This window comes from Nicrophorus vespilloides, unplaced genomic scaffold (assembly GCF_001412225.1).
Source record: "Nicrophorus vespilloides isolate i.1.1-1 unplaced genomic scaffold, Nicve_v1.0, whole genome shotgun sequence".
NCBI classification, from domain to species: Eukaryota; Metazoa; Arthropoda; class Insecta; order Coleoptera; family Silphidae; genus Nicrophorus; species Nicrophorus vespilloides.
Window position 1 is genome coordinate 35,298 of NW_017099603.1, and position 22,339 is coordinate 57,636.

The following is a 22,339-nucleotide window of genomic DNA, read 5'->3' on the forward strand; positions in this document are numbered from 1 at the left end:
TAAAATTATATTCGTTTTTGTTACCATGGATACCGAAGATTCAATCAAATTTTTAAGATTTGCAATTATCTTAGTTACCAAGGTTACGAGCATGGGAAGAATGCACTTTAATTGATTTATTATTGAAGTTTAACTCTTTGATGAATGTGTAAGAATACTTTATAAGAATGGCAGGAGGAAGTCCCAAACTTCATCATCAGTAACATCTCTTCTTATCGCATGCAGTTTTTCTGCATCCAATTGGATTTACCCCCCTTTCATACAAAAGAAGAAAAAAAAACAGCAACAACTTGATTTCAATATATTCGTTAATCTTTTGCTGGAAAGATTAACGAATATATTGAAATCAAGTTGTCGCTGTTTTTTTTTTCTTCTTTTGTACGAAAGGGGGGTAAATCCAATTGGATTGGAGAAAAACTGCATGCGATAAGAAGAGATGTTACTGATGATGATGTTTGGGACTTCCTCCTGCCATTCTTATTGAAGTATTCTTACACATTCATCAAAGAGTTAGACTTCAATAATAAATCAATTAAAGTGCATTCTTCCCATGCTCGTAACCTTGGTAACTAAGATAATTGCAAATCTTAGTAATTTGATTGAATCTTCGGTATCCATGGTAACAAAAACGAATATAATTTTATGCTGGAAAGATTAACGAATATATTGAAATCAAGTTGTTGCTGTTTTTTTTTCTTCTTTTGTATGAAAGGTGGGTAAATCCAATTGGATGCAGAAAAACTGCATGCGATAAGAAGAGATGTTACTGATGATGAAATTTGGGACTTCCTTCTGCCATTATTATTAAAGTATTCTTACACATTCATCAAAGAGTTAGACTTCAATAATAAATAAATTAAAGTGCATTCTCCCCATGCTCGTAACCTTGGTAACTAAGATAATTGCAAATCTTAGTAATTTGATTGAATCTTCGGTATCCATGGTAACAAAAACGAATATAATTTTATGCTGGAAAGATTAACGAATATATTGAAATCAAGTTGTTGCTGTTTTTTTTTCTTCTTTTGTATGAAAGGGGGGTAAATCCAATTGGATGCAGAAAAACTGCATGCGATAAGAAGAGATGTTACTGATGATGTTGATGACAGGAGTTTGGGTGAGACAGAATCTGGTTATATATTGAAAAGAAAACGAAAATGTCGAGATGTAATCGTCCGAGAGAAGGGCTGCGTTTTTTTTTGTTGTTGTTGCTCTCTTCTGGTTCGGAACAAAGGTCTTCCGCATTGTGCAAGACCATCTCGTCCTCATCCCCGAGGATTCTTCCATAACGGAAATCTTGCATCGCAGATGAAGAAGAAGAAGAAGAAGAAGAAAAAAAGGGCCGAGATCTCTGTATCTGTCCGTGTCTCTGTCGCGCATATTTATTATTTGTTTTCATTCAGCCTCTGCATGTGTGCGTGCACTTTTTTCTCATTCTTGTGAGTCTGTTGGTGCGCGCGATAATCGGCCTTAAACATCTGCTTCCGTAAGATTCGGGGATGAATAAAAGCTCGCCAAAAAAAGAAAGAAGTGAAATGAAAAAAAAAACGCATACACAAACATGTGCAAGAGAGGAGAGGAGTGGAAAAGGAGGAAGAGACCAGCTGAAGCGAAGGGCTTAAGGTTAACCTGACCTAACCTCTTTCTTCTTCCTCCTTTTGTGGCGTCGCGAGCCCAGACGATCCAATTCTTTATATCCCTTCATTCTTTTCATGCTTCTTTAACCTTTTTCAGTTCACTTAGTTTTTTTTTTATTCTCGTGATTCGATCGATACTGTTCTCACGTATCTTCCTTCCTTCCTTCCTTCCTCGCTTAATACCTACCTCTACTTTTACCTCCATGTACTGACTGACTAGATAGCGATCGCTCTTTGCAATTAGTGTGAATATTATGGGCATTAATTAGATTAATTAAAACAAAAATATGGATTCTAGGTAGTTTTTACTCGAGCATTAAGCGACTGAGTCTCAGGGGTGGGGTTGAGCAGACCGAGTAAAGTCAAGTACCGTATCGAGTGTGGTAAAATACCCTTCGCTTTTGAACTTGCAACATTCCGCACTTGATTTTATTTCTCCAAAGCAACAATCATTACATTACAAAAGGATTACAATTACAAAAAAGATCTATTTAGTCTGATTAAAATCATATTTTATTTAGTATATAGTTCATGAAAACTACTATAGGATAATTTACAAATTATATAATTGGTAGGCCGTGAACAAATGACATGACGCCATACTAGAAAACAAAACACGAACATGCTTATCTGTGAAAAAACATGGTTTTCGATTAATTAGATTCTTGATTGCGTGATTTTCTCGTAGTTATTCAATATTCAACTCAATTTTGCATTCACAACTTGCCAAAATGGTTTCCTTAGTAACTAGCAAATAATATTAACCAAAAACAAAAGTTTGTAAAAGTTAAATTCAATCAAAAAATGTGTTTAAAAAAAAATAATAATAATAATTTATTGGCCAAACATCGATACATAAGAAGAAGAAGAAAAAAAAAGTACAATTTATACATAAATAAAAATATATATACTAATAGGCTGGCCAAAGGGCTAACGACCAAGGTCTTTCCGCCCGTTTTTTTTTTAAATAAAATTCAATTGCGTGATTTCGTTTCGAAATTTTTTATATGAAATTAGCATTTGCAGGTCATTGGCGTGGAAATCGGGGTTGATAATATTCAAATGTATTTATGACCCTCAACGGTCGGTGCGAACTCCACTCTACTCTACTCGATATTAAATTGCCCCACGCTAAATAAATATCGCCCCCAATTAATATATTCATTGCTCGTCGTGGCATATGGTGTTAAAATGTGGAATTAGTTATTCGTGTGTGTGTATAACATGTATACATCGCGTACTTAGGGTGAAATTAAAAAACGAAAAGGGACACCACCTCGTTCGTCATGGTAAGGTGGCGGCGACGGTGGCTATCGTTACCGTTTTGTTTTGTTTTTGTTTCGTCCATATGCCGCCGCCGCCTCCGATCCGCACGTTTGATTGACGTTTGTCGGGGGGCGTAATCCCGAATCAATGTGGCCCTTCTTTTTTTTTTTTTGAGGCGACATGCGAACAGTTTAGGTAGATTGTAAAGGGAAGGGACAAACAACAATAACAACAACAACAAAAAAATATATTAAAGGGGAAAAATATTAGACTGTAAAAAAAAAATAAATAATACTTCAAGCTTCGATACGCAATTATGCTAATTAATATTGCTCACAGTCCAATTCACAATTGATATTTTGAATATCATTATCCCTTTTGTCCGATATCGATATATAAGTTTTATAGTGCACGCTTCAATAACTGTTTTTTTTTTCTATTCAATAAGTTTTACCTATAAACGCAATGAATCGTATAATTATGATGATCGTAAATTCATTTGATTGCATTTTTTGGGATCGATTGATAAAGTCGTTATGAATCTATTAGCATGCAGACAATGACGAGGCTGCAATTGAAAATTGAGTTTGTTGACTTTAGGTCAGCTTCGGTAGGAAGGGTGGTCCTCGTCCTCGTCCTGTCCTGTCCTGACCTGTACAGGAAAGTTTTCAAAAAAAGGGAACTGGTTTCGGCAGCAGATGCGACCACCAGAAATGCTATTTACACTATTGATCAAACAGCAGCCAGACTTTGACTCGCTTTTTAATTCACTCGCTCGCGTTCCAAATTGGTGGTGGTCTTCTTTATTGTTGTGGGGTGCTTTGCTTCGTCCCTTTTTTCCTCCTTTTTTCGCGCGGAATTCGCTGCGTCACGCCGCAAATTATTGTCCACAATCGAAAAACTATCATCTAATAGAGTGTAACATCATAATTTACACATTTCGTGAAGGGGGACACAACAACAATAACAACAACTGGTCTTTATTCCTTCATCAGAAAAATCTATTGAACAAAGTTAATAAATCTATTCCATTGACGCTGATACTACACGCAATTCCCTTGTCTATCCCTGATGATTCAATAACGGTCAAAAGAAACGATTGTCATCATCATAAATCACTAATTCCTATTTTAAACAACTTTCATTATTAATTTTCAAAATAAAACGGAACTAATTGTGTTTATTATTAAGATTCGATTTATCCATTTAGCGAACAAATTTCTTCAATTTGTGTGCGTCCAAGTAAACACATTCGTCTTCTATTTAGGGCTAACTAACTGTTAGTGGTTTCTTCGGTTATTTGTTGTTTTTTTCTCTCTTTAAGAAGGGAAAAGTCTCAAGTAATTCATTCAAATGTATTCATCGCGAGCGGGTGGCATGCGGAAGACGTCGACCGTCGACGACTGAAAGACGCGCGCGCGCCAAAAGATCCAGAAAATTTATGCCCCGTACGTTTCTAATTTTTTTTATTTGGGACGAAAGAAATATGCCGAAAACGAAGACAAATAAACGGGGGTGGTTGGTAAAGTAGGTAGATAGTGTGTGTTGTTACTATATAATACGATACGGCCTGACGATTCCTCAAGTGATTATTTACATACGACGAACCACAAATTGAAATTAATTGTGCGAAACGAATTGTGAATTGAATGGAAAACTATTAAATAAAAAGAAAGAAAAAAACTAAATATTGAGTGAAATTGTAAACTCAATATATTTATTTTATTTTTTTCGGGACCGAAGGAAGAACAGTTGATCTTCTGTTTTTTACTTGGAAAAACTGATTCGGTTCCCTTTGGCCAAATGTACTCATTGTAAATTTGTTTTATTTTATTTTCTTTGTATCTGTTCTTTTGGTCAATAAACTTGATTATTATTATTATTATTATATTTAGTGATTAATTGAATGAAATTTGATTGGTTTTTGAAAGTTTACCAAAAATCTTGATGGTGATGAACAAATGCAATTCGAATTGTGTGATGCGTTTTTAATAGGTCATTCTCTCTCTCTATTAGATTTTGGGGTGCGATTGTCAGAATGTGTTTTGTTTGAGTGGGGTCGTAACCCCCTTTTCGAAAAGCACGATTTTCAGTTTATTTTTTTAAATCGTTCGGTCTTTTGTTTTGTCTCTGGATGCGGGTGCACGCCACCTGCCGCCCACGACTCACTTCCGTTTCCGATTTGTACCTTAGTCTAAAACAATATTAAAAAACAATCGATGTCCGGCCTTCTCGATCTCGATGCGGTGTTAGTGGACTCTCCGTGAAAACGGTTGTAATTTTTGGGTGCAGGTGTTTTATTTTTGTTGGTTCTTCAGCCGTTTCTGTAATTGTGTTTTAATCGATGGTCTTTGTTTGTTGCAGGAAATTCTTGTTGTCGCGCGAAGATGTTGAAGTGGTCTATAGCAAATAAACGTGAGGAGAAAGGAGGAGGCGGCAGCGGTGAACAGAGGCGCCGCTCCACGGCTGGCATCTGCACCATGAGGGAGAGATCTGCGGGGAAGGCGACGAAGCGTCGACGATCGAGCACGACGCGGCGCTCGGGTGCGTCGCGACGCTCCGGCGTCAACCATCTGGAGATTATGGACAAGGAGAACCAATACACGTCGACGCCGATCAAAGGTTCCGACGATGCATCACCGCAGGACGCCTTCCGCGACGTCAGCAATCTCACGCCGAAGGACACTTCGAACAGAAGGAGGAGGACGACAACCACCACGATAACGACTGCGAAAAAGTGCAAGAGCATCAACAGACAGCTGTACTCGCCGAAGAAGAAGAAGCAGTGCATTGAATCGCACAGCCAGGATTTTGCCATCAGCCCAGACAGCAGCAGATTCGGAAATAATTACTTTAGGCCTTTCGAAGCGGTAGATTCGCACATCGAGGGTTTAACGAGCAAAGATTTTAACGATCTGTGCGGTTGCAAAAACGCAGCTTTCGAAGATGACGACGATGATGTTGATATTGTGGTGGAAGAGAAACCCACGAAGACGACGTCGTACGCTCCTACGCTACCGAAATTTGCACTCGAGTATTCACCATGTTCGATAAAAGGTGGTGCGAGTCCTCAACCTCGTGTCCCAATGCAAATCTTATCCATCCAAAGCAAATTGGCGGATCTGTGTCCGCCCAGCAAGAAAGCGAAAATCGATCACGTCAATGATTTCCTTCAGCAGATCTCGTGCTTCACGTCGCCGGAGGAAGACGAAAGTAAAATGCTTCGTTTTCCAGCACACGACGAGGACTCCAAACTGACACCACTGGTCAAGCGATTCGTCGATTTGAGATTCAGCAAACTCACCTCCATCGAAGACAGCAGCAACAACCTGAACAACTCGTCCTTCATTAACAACCTTTCGCTGGATAAGATCGTCGATGCGATCCTCGATTCGTCCAACGATTCTTCCAATAACAACAATATTAACAATAATAACATCAGCAGCAGCAGCAATAGCGAGAGGGAATGCGAGCGGGCGCAGGAGAGGGACAACGAGCTGAACGAAACGCAGGAGGAGAATCTGATCAACACGGAGCAGGAGGAGAGGCAAAACTATTATTCGGATCGCAACTCGACGGATTCGGGTTTCCGGAGTTCGAGCGTGCAATCCCACGAGCTGGACGCGAACTTCACGTGCAAATGCAGCGGGACGAAGAAAGAGGAGATGACGATGATCAATCTTGACGGCACTTACAATGAACGGTGCGTCGACGAAGACGTTAACGGCGGGAGAAAGAGACATCTTTCATCGAGTCCGTCGGAAGAGGAGATGCAGGTGAAGAGACCACTTTTGGACGATAATTGCGCGCTGAGGAGGCAAAAGGGCATCCGTCGCAGGAGACTGGACGATAATATCAAGACGCCGCAAACGACCATCACCTCGGAGATGACCGATGCTAACGATCATAGCTTCGACTCAGAGGACAGCGACGACGTTAAACATGAGACGTTCGTGGTGGACGTCGTCCCCAAAGTGGCCTGCTCCACGCCAAATGCTCGAGCTTCGGAGGATCGCGGCACCATCGACCTGCAGATTGATGCATCCACCGAAGAGTTGCTCATCAACAGTGAGTATTCAAAAACAAAACAATGTTCAATTCTTAATTAAATTATAATTTTCAATTTCCAGTCTTCAGATGCTCCGACCTGAGACGCACCAATGGCCAACCGATCAACGCGTATGTGAAGGTGAGGAACAACTACAACAGCTACAGCAACAACACCAGTTGTTGAATCAGATTTGTTCAAACAACATGTGGTTAATGCTCGAGCCAACAACAACAACCCCCCATTACGATAATTCGTGTTATTGTGATTATCGAGCATTTAACGGCTCTCCTTCTTTCGTGTTCTCGTTCTTCTGCCCTTTCCACCATCGTCAAAAACAAGAACAAGCTGCAGCTGTCTCAAAGAGTCTTGGTGCTTCCTCCTCCTCTTTCTCTATTTTGCGCGAAACCCTTCTCGACTCACCGACCGAGACTGACTGAGTGACAACCAAAGCTGTGGCCGTCTTTGCATCTTAAACTTCTTGCACTAATTACCGCCGACTCGAGACGTATCGGTTACCGTCAACTCAACAACATCAGCGGCAGGATAACATTCCACGCACGTGTTCCCCTTTATTTCCATCCACTACATTCGCTCACTTCCCTTGCCTTCTTTACATCTATAATTACGGCATATTCAAATCCTTGCATTATTCAAGCGACCGCTGCATCTTCATTCCACCAATCGATAACATTTAGTTACGTCACCAAAAGCAACAACCATTCACGTCTTCCTCAAAAAAAAAAAATAATAAAACACACATAGCAAATGCACACGCAATCTTCGTTTCCACACGTGCAATTACTTAATTTCAATAAACCGAAAATTACATAATTACATAAATTGCGTGCACGGCCGATATCCACGCACTTTTCATATAAATTACATTTAAAAATTTACTAAACACTGAAAGTTATTAATTATTTATTTATCTCATTTTTTCTTTCTTTAATCAATCAATCAATATTAACCACTTGTTATATAAGCACGTCTCTCACGTTATTTATTTAATATTATTATTACTGTATTATTGATAATCTTTTAAGTTAGTTTTAATTGATTTCGATGTTACCTTTTTCTTTTGTTTTATATTTGTTCGTTCGTTGCAATAAAGAAAATTGATATGGGAATCACCTCAACTGTTTCTCTCCTACACATTACAACATACATATTATACTCTTCTTTGCATAAGCAAATAAATAGAAATAAGAAATAAATGTGATGTGAATTTAAGTCACATCACATATATTTTGAAAATAAAATCAAAGTAAGCTTATTGAATATGGTGGATGCGTTGCTAGGAACGACAATTGAACCTTAAGTTTGTTTGTTGATAAATGTCAGAGCGAGTCGGTGTAGAATTTTACGAATTTAGTGATTATTCAATGATATCAACGATTTGTGATGGAAAAAGTGTTGGTTGTGGTTGAAATGAAGCTGAAGGTGCAGAGTAATGTTCAATTTACGAATGTTGATGAGTGAGGAATGTGCGGATGACGATCGTACATTGTTTTTTTTTGAAGATGTCTGTATTTGTGAAGGGGATGGAAATGGTGAATGAGGGGATAGAGAATAGTAGTAGTAGTAACTAATGGTATTCTTTTTGTTCGTTTCCTTCGATTTAGGTTGCAGTGAGCGAGCGCACGGGTGAAGGGCGCAGGAGACGTAAGGGGACGTTGCAAAGAACCGCAGTGCAAGCGGAATCGTCGAGTCCCGTCTTCGAGCACGTCTTCAAGGTGCCGGTGCAGAAGACCGACCTTCAGAAGGTGCTCCACGTCGAGGTCTGGCACAGGGACAGAGCAACAAGGTGAGAATTCAATTATAATTGTTTGCAATTTGTACGGTTGTGTTCAATGTTGATAGAGCTTCTGCAACTGCTCTCCTCTCATACTCTTCCGACCAGTTTTCCGCGGTAAAAGCTGCGGAGTACGCAAAATCGTGCGACCGAACGAGCGGCGGATCGATCGGGGAAGACCCGCTGCCGCCGTCGCCGCACCACCTCTCCTCGCGTTCGCGTTCTTCCTTGTCGCACCCACGAGGCGGCGGCGCGCGCCCACCCTGGAAAAACCGCTGCCAGAGGACCTGGGGGTCTGCACTTTTCGGGTCCACACTGCGTGTGTGTGTGTATCCTGTGGTAGTTGGTGCGAGCCCATGGCCCCGACGGCACCGACGTCCGGCGCGATCGCAACGCGACCCATCACATCGTCTACACCCCCTTAAATAAGTGAGCCTCTCATCCGCCATCGACAAAAACAGCAACAAGATATTTCATACAAGAGGATACTACGTCGATCTTGCGAATGCCCGAAACGGTAATTTTGTTTTCATTTTCGAATCAATAATAATAGGGGTGAGAGTATCTCTTTCTCTCTCCTTTATCTCCTTAGTTTAGGAGAGTATTATTGCACGCTCGGCATTCCCGCACAGACTACACACACACACACATTCATTTGCGGTACTCCTTCCTATAAATAGGCGCATCAATCTCTTTTCCTCTCTCAACAATCGATACATCATTACACAAGCAAATTTTTAATGAAGCATCTCCTCCAATTACATAAATTTCCATCTGCAACATCACCCAAACAATTAGTAAATTATCTTATATTCGATTTACATCTTTAAATTTGCAATTTGATTATAATAATAAAAATAATACGATCATAAATGTAATAACTTTGCGATTAATATGTGTATTTGCGAATATTATTGTGTATTTTAAAATGAGATTTCTGGCCTACAGCCCATAGCATAATTGGAGCAGCGCCAAGGATCTGGGCAATAAAGATCCTTATTAATTTAATGAACGCCCTTCGCATCCGCAGCCAAACATCGTTTCATCCAAATAACATCTCATATTCGATACGCATCATTTTGTAACTCCTAGAAATATTTGAATATATATTCAACGCTTTTGGATTGGATTAATAGAAACTACTGTGGTCACTAGTCTCGAGCGGGAAACTGAACATTTGATTCTATCTTTTCGGATATTTCTACCTGGTCTTTTTCGAAGGGTTCGCTTTTCCAGTTTCGGATTTAGAATTTAAGAGGTGATAAATTAAGGGAAGGGAACAACCACCAACATCCATATCCAATACATTCTGTTGTCCGGGAGAAGCCGGTTATGTGGAATGAAATTGGAAATTTTACACGAAATATCGAATTGGCTATTATGAAGAATTGATGGGTGGTTCATCGCACAATGCCCGTTTTTTTTTTCGTTGTTGTTATGCAATTGATTGCTTCTTCTTTCCATTCGCATCATTCGTTCACTTCACTCCCTTTCACTTAAAAAAAAAAACTTTAACAATTGTACGATTTATTTGCAAGCGATTGAAAATTTCGATAAAATACGAAATTTTATTAAATCATAAGCGTGTGATGATGAATATAGCACTCATTACCAATAATGAAGATGTTCGCGTTAAAGTGTGTCACGAGGGCGAGTTCTCTTCGGTTAGTGGGTTAAAGCCAGCCGCCTTCGATGGTGGAGATATCAAATCAATATCAATACTACCAGATCAACTTCAGAAACGGCTGCATCGTCGTTTCCGAAACAACAAACTTTTTTTTATAACTTCAGCAAAACAAATTCATTAAATTAATTTCGATGAACTGTTTTTTTTTCAATTTATATATAACTAAAATAAACTTTACCGTTACTATACGATTTCAAAATAGTGTTTGGATTTAATCAAGAAATGTATCACCATGGCAACGTTACGCAATCAAATCTTTCCACGCACGTATTTGTTTTGGATGCCATGGCAACCTGAGCTATTTCAACTTTTCATCGTCCAAAGTTAACTGTTTATTTCTGCGCTTGTTTACCTGCATGCACAAATAGTTTGTTTGCATACCAAATAGGTCGACAACTTATTGCATAACGGATCAATCTATTTTTAAAAGACTTGCTTACTATTTAAACAAATTAATAATATTCGTAACTTTCTAATTCTAATTAAAATATCAATTTTAGAATTTGTATGTAGAGCTTATAAATCTAACTTTTTGCTTTTTATTTCTTCTTTAACTAATGAATTTAAGATGTGGAACGTAGAGCAGCAAGCGGGCTCTGATAAATAACTAATGACCGCACAGTTTCGAAGGGAGAAAATGGTGAAATTTGCTGGAGAGAGAAGCATTGGGTTTTGCATATTGCATTCGCCGAGGCAAACTTTTTCGCTTTGGTTTATTTCTTTCGTTTTCTGTTGCTCTTGTCCGACCAAAATCGAATTAGACTCGCCGTCTCTTGCCTTCAGCTCTTGCACTACCTGTGCATCACTTATTCTTCTTTAAAATCCATCCGGAAAGAATGAAATTAACGGCGAAGAATCAAATTAGAACTGTTAATAAATTAAGATTCATACTATAATAAATTAAATTCGAGTTTCCAACTATAATTACAATCAAATTAGATTTGCAAGTTTCCAAATATTTCTATCTTAATCTCATATATTGAAATCATCATTATTTTTATTATGGAAATTCAATTGTACAAATTAATTATTAATAACGACTTCTTCATACACACATATTATGAAAGGCTTTGTGGCCGATGGCGAATTTCAATTGTGCAACAAAAGAGTAACGAGTTCTTACACTCTTAGCCTAATAATAAGTGCAGAATCATGATAAATCGCGCGGTATATCACATGATATGTATGTCTCAAGTTATATTACTACATGATTATCCTCGCTCGAATATAGGTATAAATCATTAATAGCAGCTGGCAATCGATTCACTCAATTATTTCCTATTTTTAGACCCATGCGACTCTCCTCCACTCCAATTAATAATCAAAATATCTCGTTAACATTTAAGCCTATTTACGTTTCGGACTTGCATTGATCAATAGTCGAAATACAGAGGTTTCTTTTTTATTTTAAATATCCTTCACCCCTCTGCGTATGCACATTATTTATTTACGTATGCTTTCAGTATGCTATTTCGATTTTAATGAAAAGAATGTAGTGGGATTAAAGTTGACGTGTTTTCGAAACCCGCGGCACAAATAAACAACATCATTAGAGGTCTGCAGTCCAGATGGATGCGCTTCTTTTCCGCGTTAATCCTAACAGTAAATAAATTTTAAATGGCAATTATGAATCGATCTGGGTAGATCGCGCGAGCCCCCTTCCTCTTGTTTAATCCGCATAGGGTGCGGGGATCATCTAACATAAATAAAGGGAAGAAATAGAAGAGGCGTTCGCAATTAAGGGAGGAAGGGTGGCCTGGCTTGGCCACATGTCGTTGATCGCTCGTAACATGTGCGAGATTCGGATTCACTTTGTAATTAGTAACATTAATCTTCGAAATCGCCTCCAGTTTTATTTTTTGTTAATATCGAAATAGCGCGCGTTAATTTGATTAGACTATGGCATGCGGAAAATTGAACAAATTTACTAATCCATTTATTTTCTTTTTGTTCTTTGCAGACGCAGCGAGTTCCTGGGATGCATGTCCTTCGTTATAAAAAATGCAATTAAAAAGGTACGTCACGTTCTCCCACTATCTCCTCCATTTACACATTTCCAATTAGTTTGTTGTTTTCTTTTCGTACAACCCCTCCTCTTCCATCGTGTAACAACATCGTTTATCAAGGGCATATCTTTAGGGTTTTATGGGGCCGAATGTAAATTGGTTCTGCGGCGTATCAGCACTGTCTTTTTGTGACTTTGCCGCACAACACCTCCTCCTGCTTCTCCACCCCCGCAGCATCGATCTGTGATGTGCGTACGTGACGAAGTTAACCCATGTTGTTGTTTTTTTGTATTCTTTACATATTTACTTATTTGCGACGTGCTTTTTAGAAAATCCCTCTCCGACATTTCGTGGTAGGTGTTTTTCCGCATAATAGAGGTGAAATTGAGTGTGTCACATAACACACGATGTTACGTGACGTTTATCAGAAAATTCTTTTTCAATAAATTACTTTTGTATTTTCCGTTTCCGTTATTAAACTTCTTCATCCCTCTTTTAAACGATTTAAATTTTTAATTTCACTTGATAAAGTTTAATTAACTATCACACAATTTAATAAATTAATTAATATTTTGTTTCTTTTGCAGAATATCAGTGGATCGTATCAGCTATTGCCGCAATCATCGAGTCGGTGCAATCAGTTGAGCAAGATGTGCGAGAGTCAATCGAGCGTGGAGGATGTCGTGGGCGGTGGTGGACTCTTCGAAGATATGGAAGGTGAACCGAAGAAGACGCCCTGCAAAGTGTCGCTTCTGCAACAGCAAAAAGACGCGGACGAGAACCTGTTTTTGAGGTACCTGGAGTTCGATCCGACTGAGGGTCCGGAGGCGGCGCCCGCGGCCGCCCAAAGGAAGGCGACAGGCAACAAGACTAACGGCCGCACGCCCTTCACCACCACGAAGATGCTGCGGAGGGCACCGAAGAGCGGATTCGGATTTTCTGTAGTGTGGACGCATCCGCCTCGCATCGAGCGCGTCGAAAAGGGTCTTCCTGCAGATAAAGCGGGCATCCTCCCTGGAGATTACCTCATCTTTGTCGACAAGCACAACGTCGTCATGATGCCCGAAATCGACATCCTAAATTTGATCAGGTAATGCTGCATACACATTCCTTTATGACTTTAAACTAATGTTGTTTTTTGTTTCTGTTCCCAGGTCGTTTGGTAATCAGCTGACGTTGGAGACGTTCAGGAGGAACGCTTCCCGAAACGGTTCCGTTCCTAGCGTGCGCCGTCTCATGAACTTCCCGGAAACGGAAAACTCACCGGGACCAACGGTCGCTCCCGCGTCCATGGTAACCGCTCAGAGGAGACCTTCGACCGTCTGCTCTACGAACACCACCTCCGTAGAGTACAACCGGAAGAAACTGCATTTACCCCAAGTCACATTCAGCTCGGAGGTTGGTAAAGGCATCATAGTTTAACCAACGACACAACCGATATCATCGACACCATCAACACCATTTATTATTATTACTATTATTATTACCATTATTTTTTATTATTATTATCAAGTATGCACATGCAGCAGCGTTTACATAAAGTAGTAGTTAAAGCAAACGTTAATTCCCATGCGTGTGCATAATTGATTACTATTTTTATTATTAATTTTTTTTTTTTGTTATGCATTTAGTATTTATTCTTTATTTTTTATATTTTATGGCCAGTAACTTTTACCAAATGTTGTCCTTCTCTTCATCTCCAACTATATTTCTTTTCAAAAAAAAAAAAATATTTTTATTATTATTACNNNNTCAAAAAAAAAAAAAATATTTTTATTATTATTACATTATATCTTTTTGTTTATATATTTATATATATTTTTAAACATCTACTATTAGCACTTAGGGCATTACTTCTTTTTTTTTCTCTCCTTATTATTATTATTATTATTTTAATTCTATTAATTTATTTTTTAAGTTGTTATTTGTGTTATGTTTTTGTCTTATTATTTTGAAAAAATACATTGCGTTTTGTTAAGTTCTATTTTATCTTTTCGTTTCTTCCTCAATTTTACACTATCCTTTCCACCACTTATATAGATTTACAAATTCTGTTTAAAACAATGCTTCCTTTTGGTTAATTGTTTCAGAGGCCGACGAGTAGTGCAGAGGAGTCGAGAAGAAAAGCCATGTACCAAATAATTACCAGAGAGCAGCAGTACGCAACATCTCTTCAATTTTCGCTCGCCAGATATGTTTCGGCGTTGGCCGAGAGGAAGGATCTCATCGGGGCCAACGATCACCGGACGCTCTTTCAGAACGCCGATGAGGTAACACGATACATTTCAAACTTCTTTCTTTCAACGTCTTGTATTTCCGATTCGCTCTTCCATTGCTTTCATCTCATCTCTGACATCTCGTAGACTCCCACTTAAACAAATACACGAAGAGATTGTTTCCAATTCTCTAATAATATTGCAACACGTAAATGCGGTGGAATGTAATATACTTTTGATACGGGAGGGATAATTATTTGTTTCTGCTGAAAAATTAATTATAGAAAGAAAAAAGGGAGTGTAGTCGGAGAAGGCGTGATCTTAGGTGAACTAATTTGGCAAAGTGGGCCGCTCCCTTCGGTTAATATATCTTTGTTCTCAGTTTACTATACGTAATAAGCCATAAATAATAAAAGCAGCCCCAAGCTGTCTCCACTTTTTACCTTCCTCTCTGAGATAGTCTAGTTGACTCAAGTATAAATTTGGTTTACACCATCGATTAAAGTTTGTTAATGTTGCAGCTGCTGCGGATAACGGAGGACGTGCTGGACATCCTGGTGCAAGAGGACGGCGACTACCAGACTCATCTGCTGCTAAGGACGTACCACATGAAGTTGAACGAGATGACTGGAGCGTACAAGAGGTACTGTTCGGGCATACAAAAAGCAGACTGCGTACTTGCCAATCTGCTGAAGAATCAGGAGTTCGTTCGATTCACCCAGGTGCCAGCAATTCCAAGAAGGCGACCCGACATCACCGTCTTTGTTCACAAGCCGTTGGAGCATTACAGGGAGATTTTGAAGCTATTCAACGTGCTGCTGGGCCAAACGAAATCCCATCACGACGAGTACCACGCCATCAATCACATAGTGCACGAGCTGCAGGTAACGCGAAACGACGATGTCGCAGGAAATAGTTACCATTTATTCTAGGTGAATTACAGGGAGATGACTTCCGAGGCGGGTCTGATGGAACCTATGGGCGAGGGCAGACCACTGCTCTCGGTGCAAGACTTGGAGAACAGGCTGGTTTTCACCAAGTGCAAGGTTTGCATGATGATTCATTCATTCAAAACGAATCATCATATTCATCTGTTGCAGCCCTTCGTGCTTAGCAAACCTGGTCGACAGTGGATTTTCGGCGGTGATTTGAGCAGAGTCGAAGGTCGGACTGTGCGGCAATATTGGGCGCTCCTCTTCAGCGACATTCTTCTCTTCGCCAAGGTGTCCCGTGACCGGGTGCTCTTCATTCTGGAAGATCCGTTGCCGCTGTCGCAGATCACCGACTTCCTGTTTAACGTCCGTAAAAAGGGTGAGAATGTTCATCGAACGTGCTCGTCGGCAGTAATAGTAATTTTACGCGGAGCTTTTAGCCAACGAGTTTCGCATCGTGCTGGAGCCGGGCGGCGGTAAGAACGCCACCAGTCCGACGGTCCACTGTGGTCCCGACCTCTCGAGAACTCCCAGGAAGAATCCTGGTAGAAGATGCCTCATCCTTCGGACGCCTACCGTCGAGCTGAAGGCCGTCTGGCAGAACCTCCTCCAGCGACAGATGTAAGTGTCCAGTAACAACAACCAGTCGGCTACTATTTTCTTCCCATCTCAGTTCTCTTTTGCACTCACGCAAAACTGTATTAACCATTTCAACCATGATTCGACTTTAGTGTATCCATAAAGTTAAGCGGGATCTTGATCAAAGTTGTACCGCAACGACGTCGTAAGGCAACTAAACATTTTCTCTTATATCTTGTTGCATGTAGAAAGGCCGCATAACGGTGTTCTTAGAACCGATCAGGATGTATATTTTACTAATGCTATTTCTTACAGCATTTCCGTATCGTCGATTTCTGACATCCAGTTTCCTTTATACTGCGACAGTTTAATTAGTTTCATAGTTCTAGAATTCCGTACAGTACGATTTCTATTAATATCGTTAAATCATTGCACCATAATCCAATTTACCACACTTTGCGACGTAAGCATTAAGTTCGCTAATTTCCTCACCAATTGGATTTATACCTCTCTAATCTGATTCCGCTAAAATCCTTGCCACACATTTTCAGATTAAATACATATTCTATTCATCATCTATATTTAGCAATTGAAGTTGTATAACGTTCTTGACATTGAATAACTTTATTAATAGAAATTGTTAATGTGTAAGGGATGAAAGTCATAGGAAAATAATATATTATAATTATAGGTGTTGGTTTTGATAATAATAGCGAGAGTTTATTAAGATGCAGTTTTTTTTTGGATTCGCGCCTTAGGAGTGTGGATGACGAGGTGCTGTTCACATATGAACAGCGTTACGTAATGTTTTGTTTTACATATCTTTTTAGATTTGTTTTGGTTAGTAGTCGTTTATTAATTAATATGTTATACTACTAGTGTGTTTCTTAATGACTAATATTGGTGACTTTATGGATATTCCGTAGAAATCTCTGATAGTGTTGTTGTTATACGCACGCAGCTTCCACATAAACGCGGGCATGGAGGGCAGTTCTTATAGCAGCCCGTTAGAATCTCCCGACGTTCCAATCACCTCCTCCGTGGTTACCCTTCAGTCAGCAGATTCGTTGTCCCTACGTCGGCAGGTGCGTCTGAGTAGCGGTCACCGCAGAGAACCACCACCACCAAAACCACCACCAGTAGTAGATAACAATCCTTGTCAATCAGCACAGCAAACAAGAACAAAACTACCACCACCACCGCCTTCTTCACCTTCTTCAAAACAACTGCAAAAGCTGCAGCTTCAGCTGAAACAATCATCCCAAACGTCGCCATCACCGACTTCCTCGTCTTCGCCGCTTCAACTGTCGTCACAGCAGCAACAGCTTCCTCATCCTCTGCATCCCGATCGGCGTTACCATTGCCACTACAACCATCACCAATACCGCAATCATTCCCAATCTCACCCAACTTCCTACTCGTTACCATCGCCACCATCTCCATCGGCGGTCATCGGTTGCCGGAGCGTCCTCTCCGACGCTCCGGAGACGCCGTCCGCCAACATCAGTCCCGCGTCCTCGCAAGCCTTCACCTCGCATTTCGCATCTGAGTCGAGCCTCGTCGCACCCACCAAAGAACCCATCGAGGAACCGTCCTCACCGCCGTCGGCCATTCTCACTCCCTCATCTATCGATGACATTTCTACCGACACCACCGATGCGCTGCATTCGGAGGACATTGATCTCCTCAAGTTCGACGAAGAACCTTGGGATATCGTCACCTTTGAGTACGAGTTCAGCCTCGAAGTGGAAAACGACGACGAGTACATTGACATTTCTAAAATATAACGATAATATCAAATCAATATTTGCACACACACTCACCCACTACAACCCCTAAAATCTTATGTCTAATGTGTGAGGACATATCCCAAAGACTCTTTCGAATATGAGAAGATGATCTCGAGACCTAATGATTCGTTCGTTGTTAACTAAATGTTGGAGAGTTGTTCGTGTGTATTGTTTTGTAAATTGAATTCGATAAATGTGCCATCAGTGTTTTTCCTTTTTGCCGAAAACACTTTTACCAAATTGACTGCCTCTCTATCAAAGTACCTTTTTTGTTTTTGTTTTCTCTTTCTCTCTCTATATATAATAAGTATAAGTATAAATATAAATCATATATCATCGAGAGAAAGATGAGGAAATGAACAAACCCAAACAAAACGAGAAAAAAAAAAAGACATAAACAACTGAAACTAATATAACGATGTACTGCTTCAAATATTTGAAAACCTGAAAGAATCTGAATTACATATAGTAGTTGTAGAGCATCCCTATTTAGATTGATTTGATTTATATATATATATTGTTACCGAATGTAATTTATGATATATACATATTAATATATACATATATATATTTACAAATAAAACGAACTATTAGTTAGTACACAACTGCTTCTTTTTACTACCTTCTATACTGATCCGCGCGATTGGTTAGGGTTGTTAGGCGGCGAGTGGGCTGACGGTTGATCGGTTTCCTCCTTTCTTTCTCTTCACACACCACCATCACCATTATCACCACCCTCTCCGAATAAGATACAAGTTTCTTTCTGCATATAAAACTGCTTTTTTCAGGCCCCACGTAACGTAAACTACTCGGAACAAACTACCGAGCAAAAAAAGCAAATAGATGAGCTTATAGAGCATAAATGTAAGCAACTGGAAAAGTCTAGTAGCAGTAGCAAAAGTAACGCTATTCATTTAGAGCAGTGGATGAAGGGTCAGTTCGGCGGGAACGGCGCCCCCGCTGAAGCGCCCGACGACGATGACTTTGAACTCTGGACGGAGGAGCGCGTCCGGAAACGCTCTGAAGAGCTCCGGCTGCTCAACAGTACGCAACACGCCAATGTGAACGGCAACAATGCGAATGATCCCGCAGAGGATGATGATATGCGTCGATGCTGCGAGAGCAGATGCGAAGACATCGTAGTCTACTCCGACCACGAGGAACTCAGTCCGTCCAGGAGCACCAACACCACAGAAAGCCAAGTAAACAATACATTAGCAATAGTCAACGAGAGAAGGAGATATGAAACGGATAGTCTGTATTTTTCTAGGTGACCGTCCGCTCCAGCCCTCTGGTCCCGGAGACTGTGAACGTGTGCAGACAATGCCACAGGACGTGCGTGCAAAGTCCCACCATGAACGGAGACAGGAGACGGCAGGATTCTAACTGCAAAAACAACAATTGCGTGGAGGCGGTGCACTTGGCGGAGGAGGAGGAAGAGGATTGGCGACCACTCGTACTGATGGGACTGACCGCCGTCAATCCGACCGCCTGTCTCGTTAAGCTGGACCCATTCGCAGCTCCGCCACCTCAGATATCCGTGCTACCGCCGACCCCCGAATTGCAGATGAGCATCACTCATTCTGAATTCATCCCCGAAGATGCCAACTGCAATTGCCAATCCTCGAGACCACAGGTAAACTCTGTAACAATAGTAACAATGTACGTTATCTTCTTTTGTTGATGCAGATCGGAGAATTAATCCTTAACAAGGACTATGACAACTCGCCCGATGATTCGCCCTTGGTAGATGAGCAACCTTATCACTCGTTGAACAGTTCGAATTTGACGCTGAAGAGGTACGGAACAGTGTCCAGCCTGGAGAGGGTTGCATCCGATGAGCAGGAGGATTATGATCCGAGAGAGAACTCGTCGGACGAGGAGAGCGACTACGAAGTGGAAGAAGAGGACGATCAGGATGAAGATGACGACGATATCGGCATAGACAACGAAGCGTTTAATCACTCATCAATCATGAGTTGGACAGCGAGAGCGGGTACTTTTGTCGCGGAAAAGATGGCCTTCTTCGAAAAGTAAGTGTTCAAAAAATGCTGCTTTCTGTCTTCCTAGATATTGATATGTAGTAATTGTGTCGTACTGCAGGTATTTGAAGAATGAGATAACCGTGAATGGAGATGATGGACAGGAGGAGGAAACGTCTGGAGCGACTTCGGGTGAGGAGATCTGGGGGACGCCGACGAGTGGAGGAGATCTGGACGATCCGCTGAGTTCGAACTGCGGTGATCCTCGGAATTCGGTTAGAAACTGAAACTACTGCTATTGCATGCATGCTGCACGAACAAAGTGTTTAGTGTTTATATAGATTCGTGCGATTAATCTGACCCTTTCCCTTCCATTCACACATTGCGTTAGCCGAACGGCGAAGAGTCCCTGTCGTCCAACGAAGACACCGAGTTGATGATGGATGAGCTGTTGATGACGCCGCCCGTGACCAGCTCGAGCATCAGGGGATTGCTGCCCAGGCGAACTCTGGAACCGTTGATGGAAGAAGAGTATTCGGATACCTACACGTCGTCCTCGTCGTCAACAGCTTCCTCGGCATCGAACGACTCGACTCCGACTAGGAGTTCGGTGTCCCCGAAGAAGGTATACATAGTGGCGAGATCGCATCTGTACTAATCTAGTAATGCTTCTTTCTTTTTGTTTCTCTTTCTCTCTCTCTCATCCTCCCTTTACGATATGTTCTCTATATCTCTCCAATCCGCAAGTAGTAGCAAATAGCAATGGGGGGGTAGAAATGAAATTTAAAAAAAATCTTGCATTACATTGTGGGCAGGGCAACGGAACTGGCGATGCTGCTGACGAATGCTCGGCTGCTGCAGAAACGCCGGCCGCACAGACAAATTCCGCAGGATCAGATACACCAAGAACAACGGCGTCGCCGTACGATTCGACGACGAGAACATTGTCGTCATTGGCGATGGTGACCACGATGACGACGACGACCACAACCATCACCACAGGAAGCGCCAACGCCATCATCACGGCAACAACAATAACCTCGATTCACCGTTCCGAGAGCTACAGACGCATCATCGAGGCAGAAGACGACCACGTTGGTTTCTTCACTCGCTTCAGAAATCGTCCGAGCATGAGGTTCGTAAATATTGAGCGGATCCCACCCACCAGAGGTGTCAAGTTGTAAGTTTTTGCTACCTGCATTTCCGATCACAACAGCCGACCAACCATTCTGACCATCAACTCTCGCCCTCTTCTGCTCGCAGCTTGGAGTTTTTCAACGTGCGGCGCGAGCGAAAGATCTACGAGACCTTCCCCGGAGGCAAACATCTGATCAAGGTCTTCAGCAAGGAAGGCGACTACTCGGACGAGGTGCCAACCGCGTTTTCCGAGAAACCTGAATCTCTGCGCAGATTAAAGGTATATATACAATAAATAGATTTGTATCAAATAATAATAATAATCATCATTTTAGGAGAGACAACTGGATCGAAGATTCTGGAAGCAGCTGAGCAAACGTCGTGGAAACAAACCGATCCAACTATCGGCCTAGTAGTTATGTGACCTGTTGATTTTCGATGACGACGTCGACCAATTAATTTCCCTTCGCTCAACAACTACTAATTACATGATGCAACATGCACTCTAGCGTGTGCCGAAAGTGCTTAGATTTTTTTCCCCCCAAAATCGTTCATTTCTTTTGGTGTAGGTCCTTAAAAAAATGAACAACCCCCAACTCTCCGCATATTCCCTTTATAAATGGAACACATAAAACACATGAAACTAAAAATATTTAGTAGGTTTGCGATTTGATTAGCCATTCTCGTGGAGTTTGTTTACTTTTTAGCCATATTACTATTATTATTATTAACGAATTAATAATGAAATCATTATGATTATGATTCTTGTATTCCTCCTCCGTAGTCGAAGATTATGAAGAGTGTGCTCGTTTTTTTCATTCTTTCTTTTTTCTATCTTTCTTTCTTACTTGCATTCTTTCTTCCTTGATTAGTTTGTACATTGATTCGAAGTAAATAGGAAACACATTAAAAGACAATTATCAAACAGGAAACCTATTGAAGAAAACAAGAGTAAAGCGTTATAATACCAATAATAATAATAAAAATAATCATCCGTCACATAATGTTTGTGATAAGAAGTAAACCTAAAAAAAAGATGTTGAAGATGTAGAAGAGGATGCGAAGACGACGACGACGACGACGCGAGGACAAGAGTGAAAAAGAAGAAGAAGAAGAGGAAGAAGAAAAAAACATTTTTGTATACTACTGTTAATTAATTGTAAAGAAGAAACAAAGAATCAAATAATTATTATAAAGACAAAGACAATACTTGGTTTTTATTTACCAATCGACATTCACAAATGAGTTTTGGACGATAATTACT

General features: G+C 40.6%; 1 protein-coding gene across 7 annotated transcripts in view; it reads left to right on the forward strand.

Moving 5' to 3' along the window:
* The window catches only part of LOC108564844, a 24,724-nt gene extending 2,619 nt beyond the window's left edge, over positions 1-22,105 (forward strand). Inside the window, exons 2-21 of one of the 7 annotated variants that reach the window (XM_017924003.1) lie at positions 5,268-6,971; positions 7,034-7,092; positions 8,577-8,758; positions 12,394-12,448; positions 13,027-13,529; positions 13,594-13,837; positions 14,530-14,709; positions 15,177-15,539; positions 15,588-15,701; positions 15,756-15,966; positions 16,028-16,208; positions 17,128-17,251; positions 18,745-19,158; positions 19,227-19,592; positions 19,646-19,989; positions 20,060-20,213; positions 20,330-20,563; positions 20,754-21,118; positions 21,202-21,355; positions 21,411-22,105. In XM_017924003.1, coding sequence (XP_017779492.1) covers positions 5,291-6,971; positions 7,034-7,092; positions 8,577-8,758; positions 12,394-12,448; positions 13,027-13,529; positions 13,594-13,837; positions 14,530-14,709; positions 15,177-15,539; positions 15,588-15,701; positions 15,756-15,966; positions 16,028-16,208; positions 17,128-17,251; positions 18,745-19,158; positions 19,227-19,592; positions 19,646-19,989; positions 20,060-20,213; positions 20,330-20,563; positions 20,754-21,118; positions 21,202-21,355; positions 21,411-21,488 — 6,006 coding nt within the window. In that variant the 5' untranslated portion in view covers positions 5,268-5,290 and the 3' untranslated portion in view covers positions 21,489-22,105. Of the gene's footprint in view, positions 1-5,267; positions 6,972-7,033; positions 7,093-8,576; positions 8,759-12,393; positions 12,449-13,026; positions 13,530-13,593; positions 13,838-14,529; positions 14,710-15,176; positions 15,540-15,587; positions 15,702-15,755; positions 15,967-16,027; positions 16,209-17,127; positions 17,252-18,744; positions 19,159-19,226; positions 19,593-19,645; positions 19,990-20,059; positions 20,214-20,268; positions 20,564-20,688; positions 21,119-21,154; positions 21,356-21,410 lie in introns of those variants that run through there. The other 6 variants (XM_017924004.1, XM_017924005.1, XM_017924006.1 and 3 more) reach the window with 6 other exon arrangements.
* Positions 22,106-22,339: the final 234 nt, after the last annotated feature.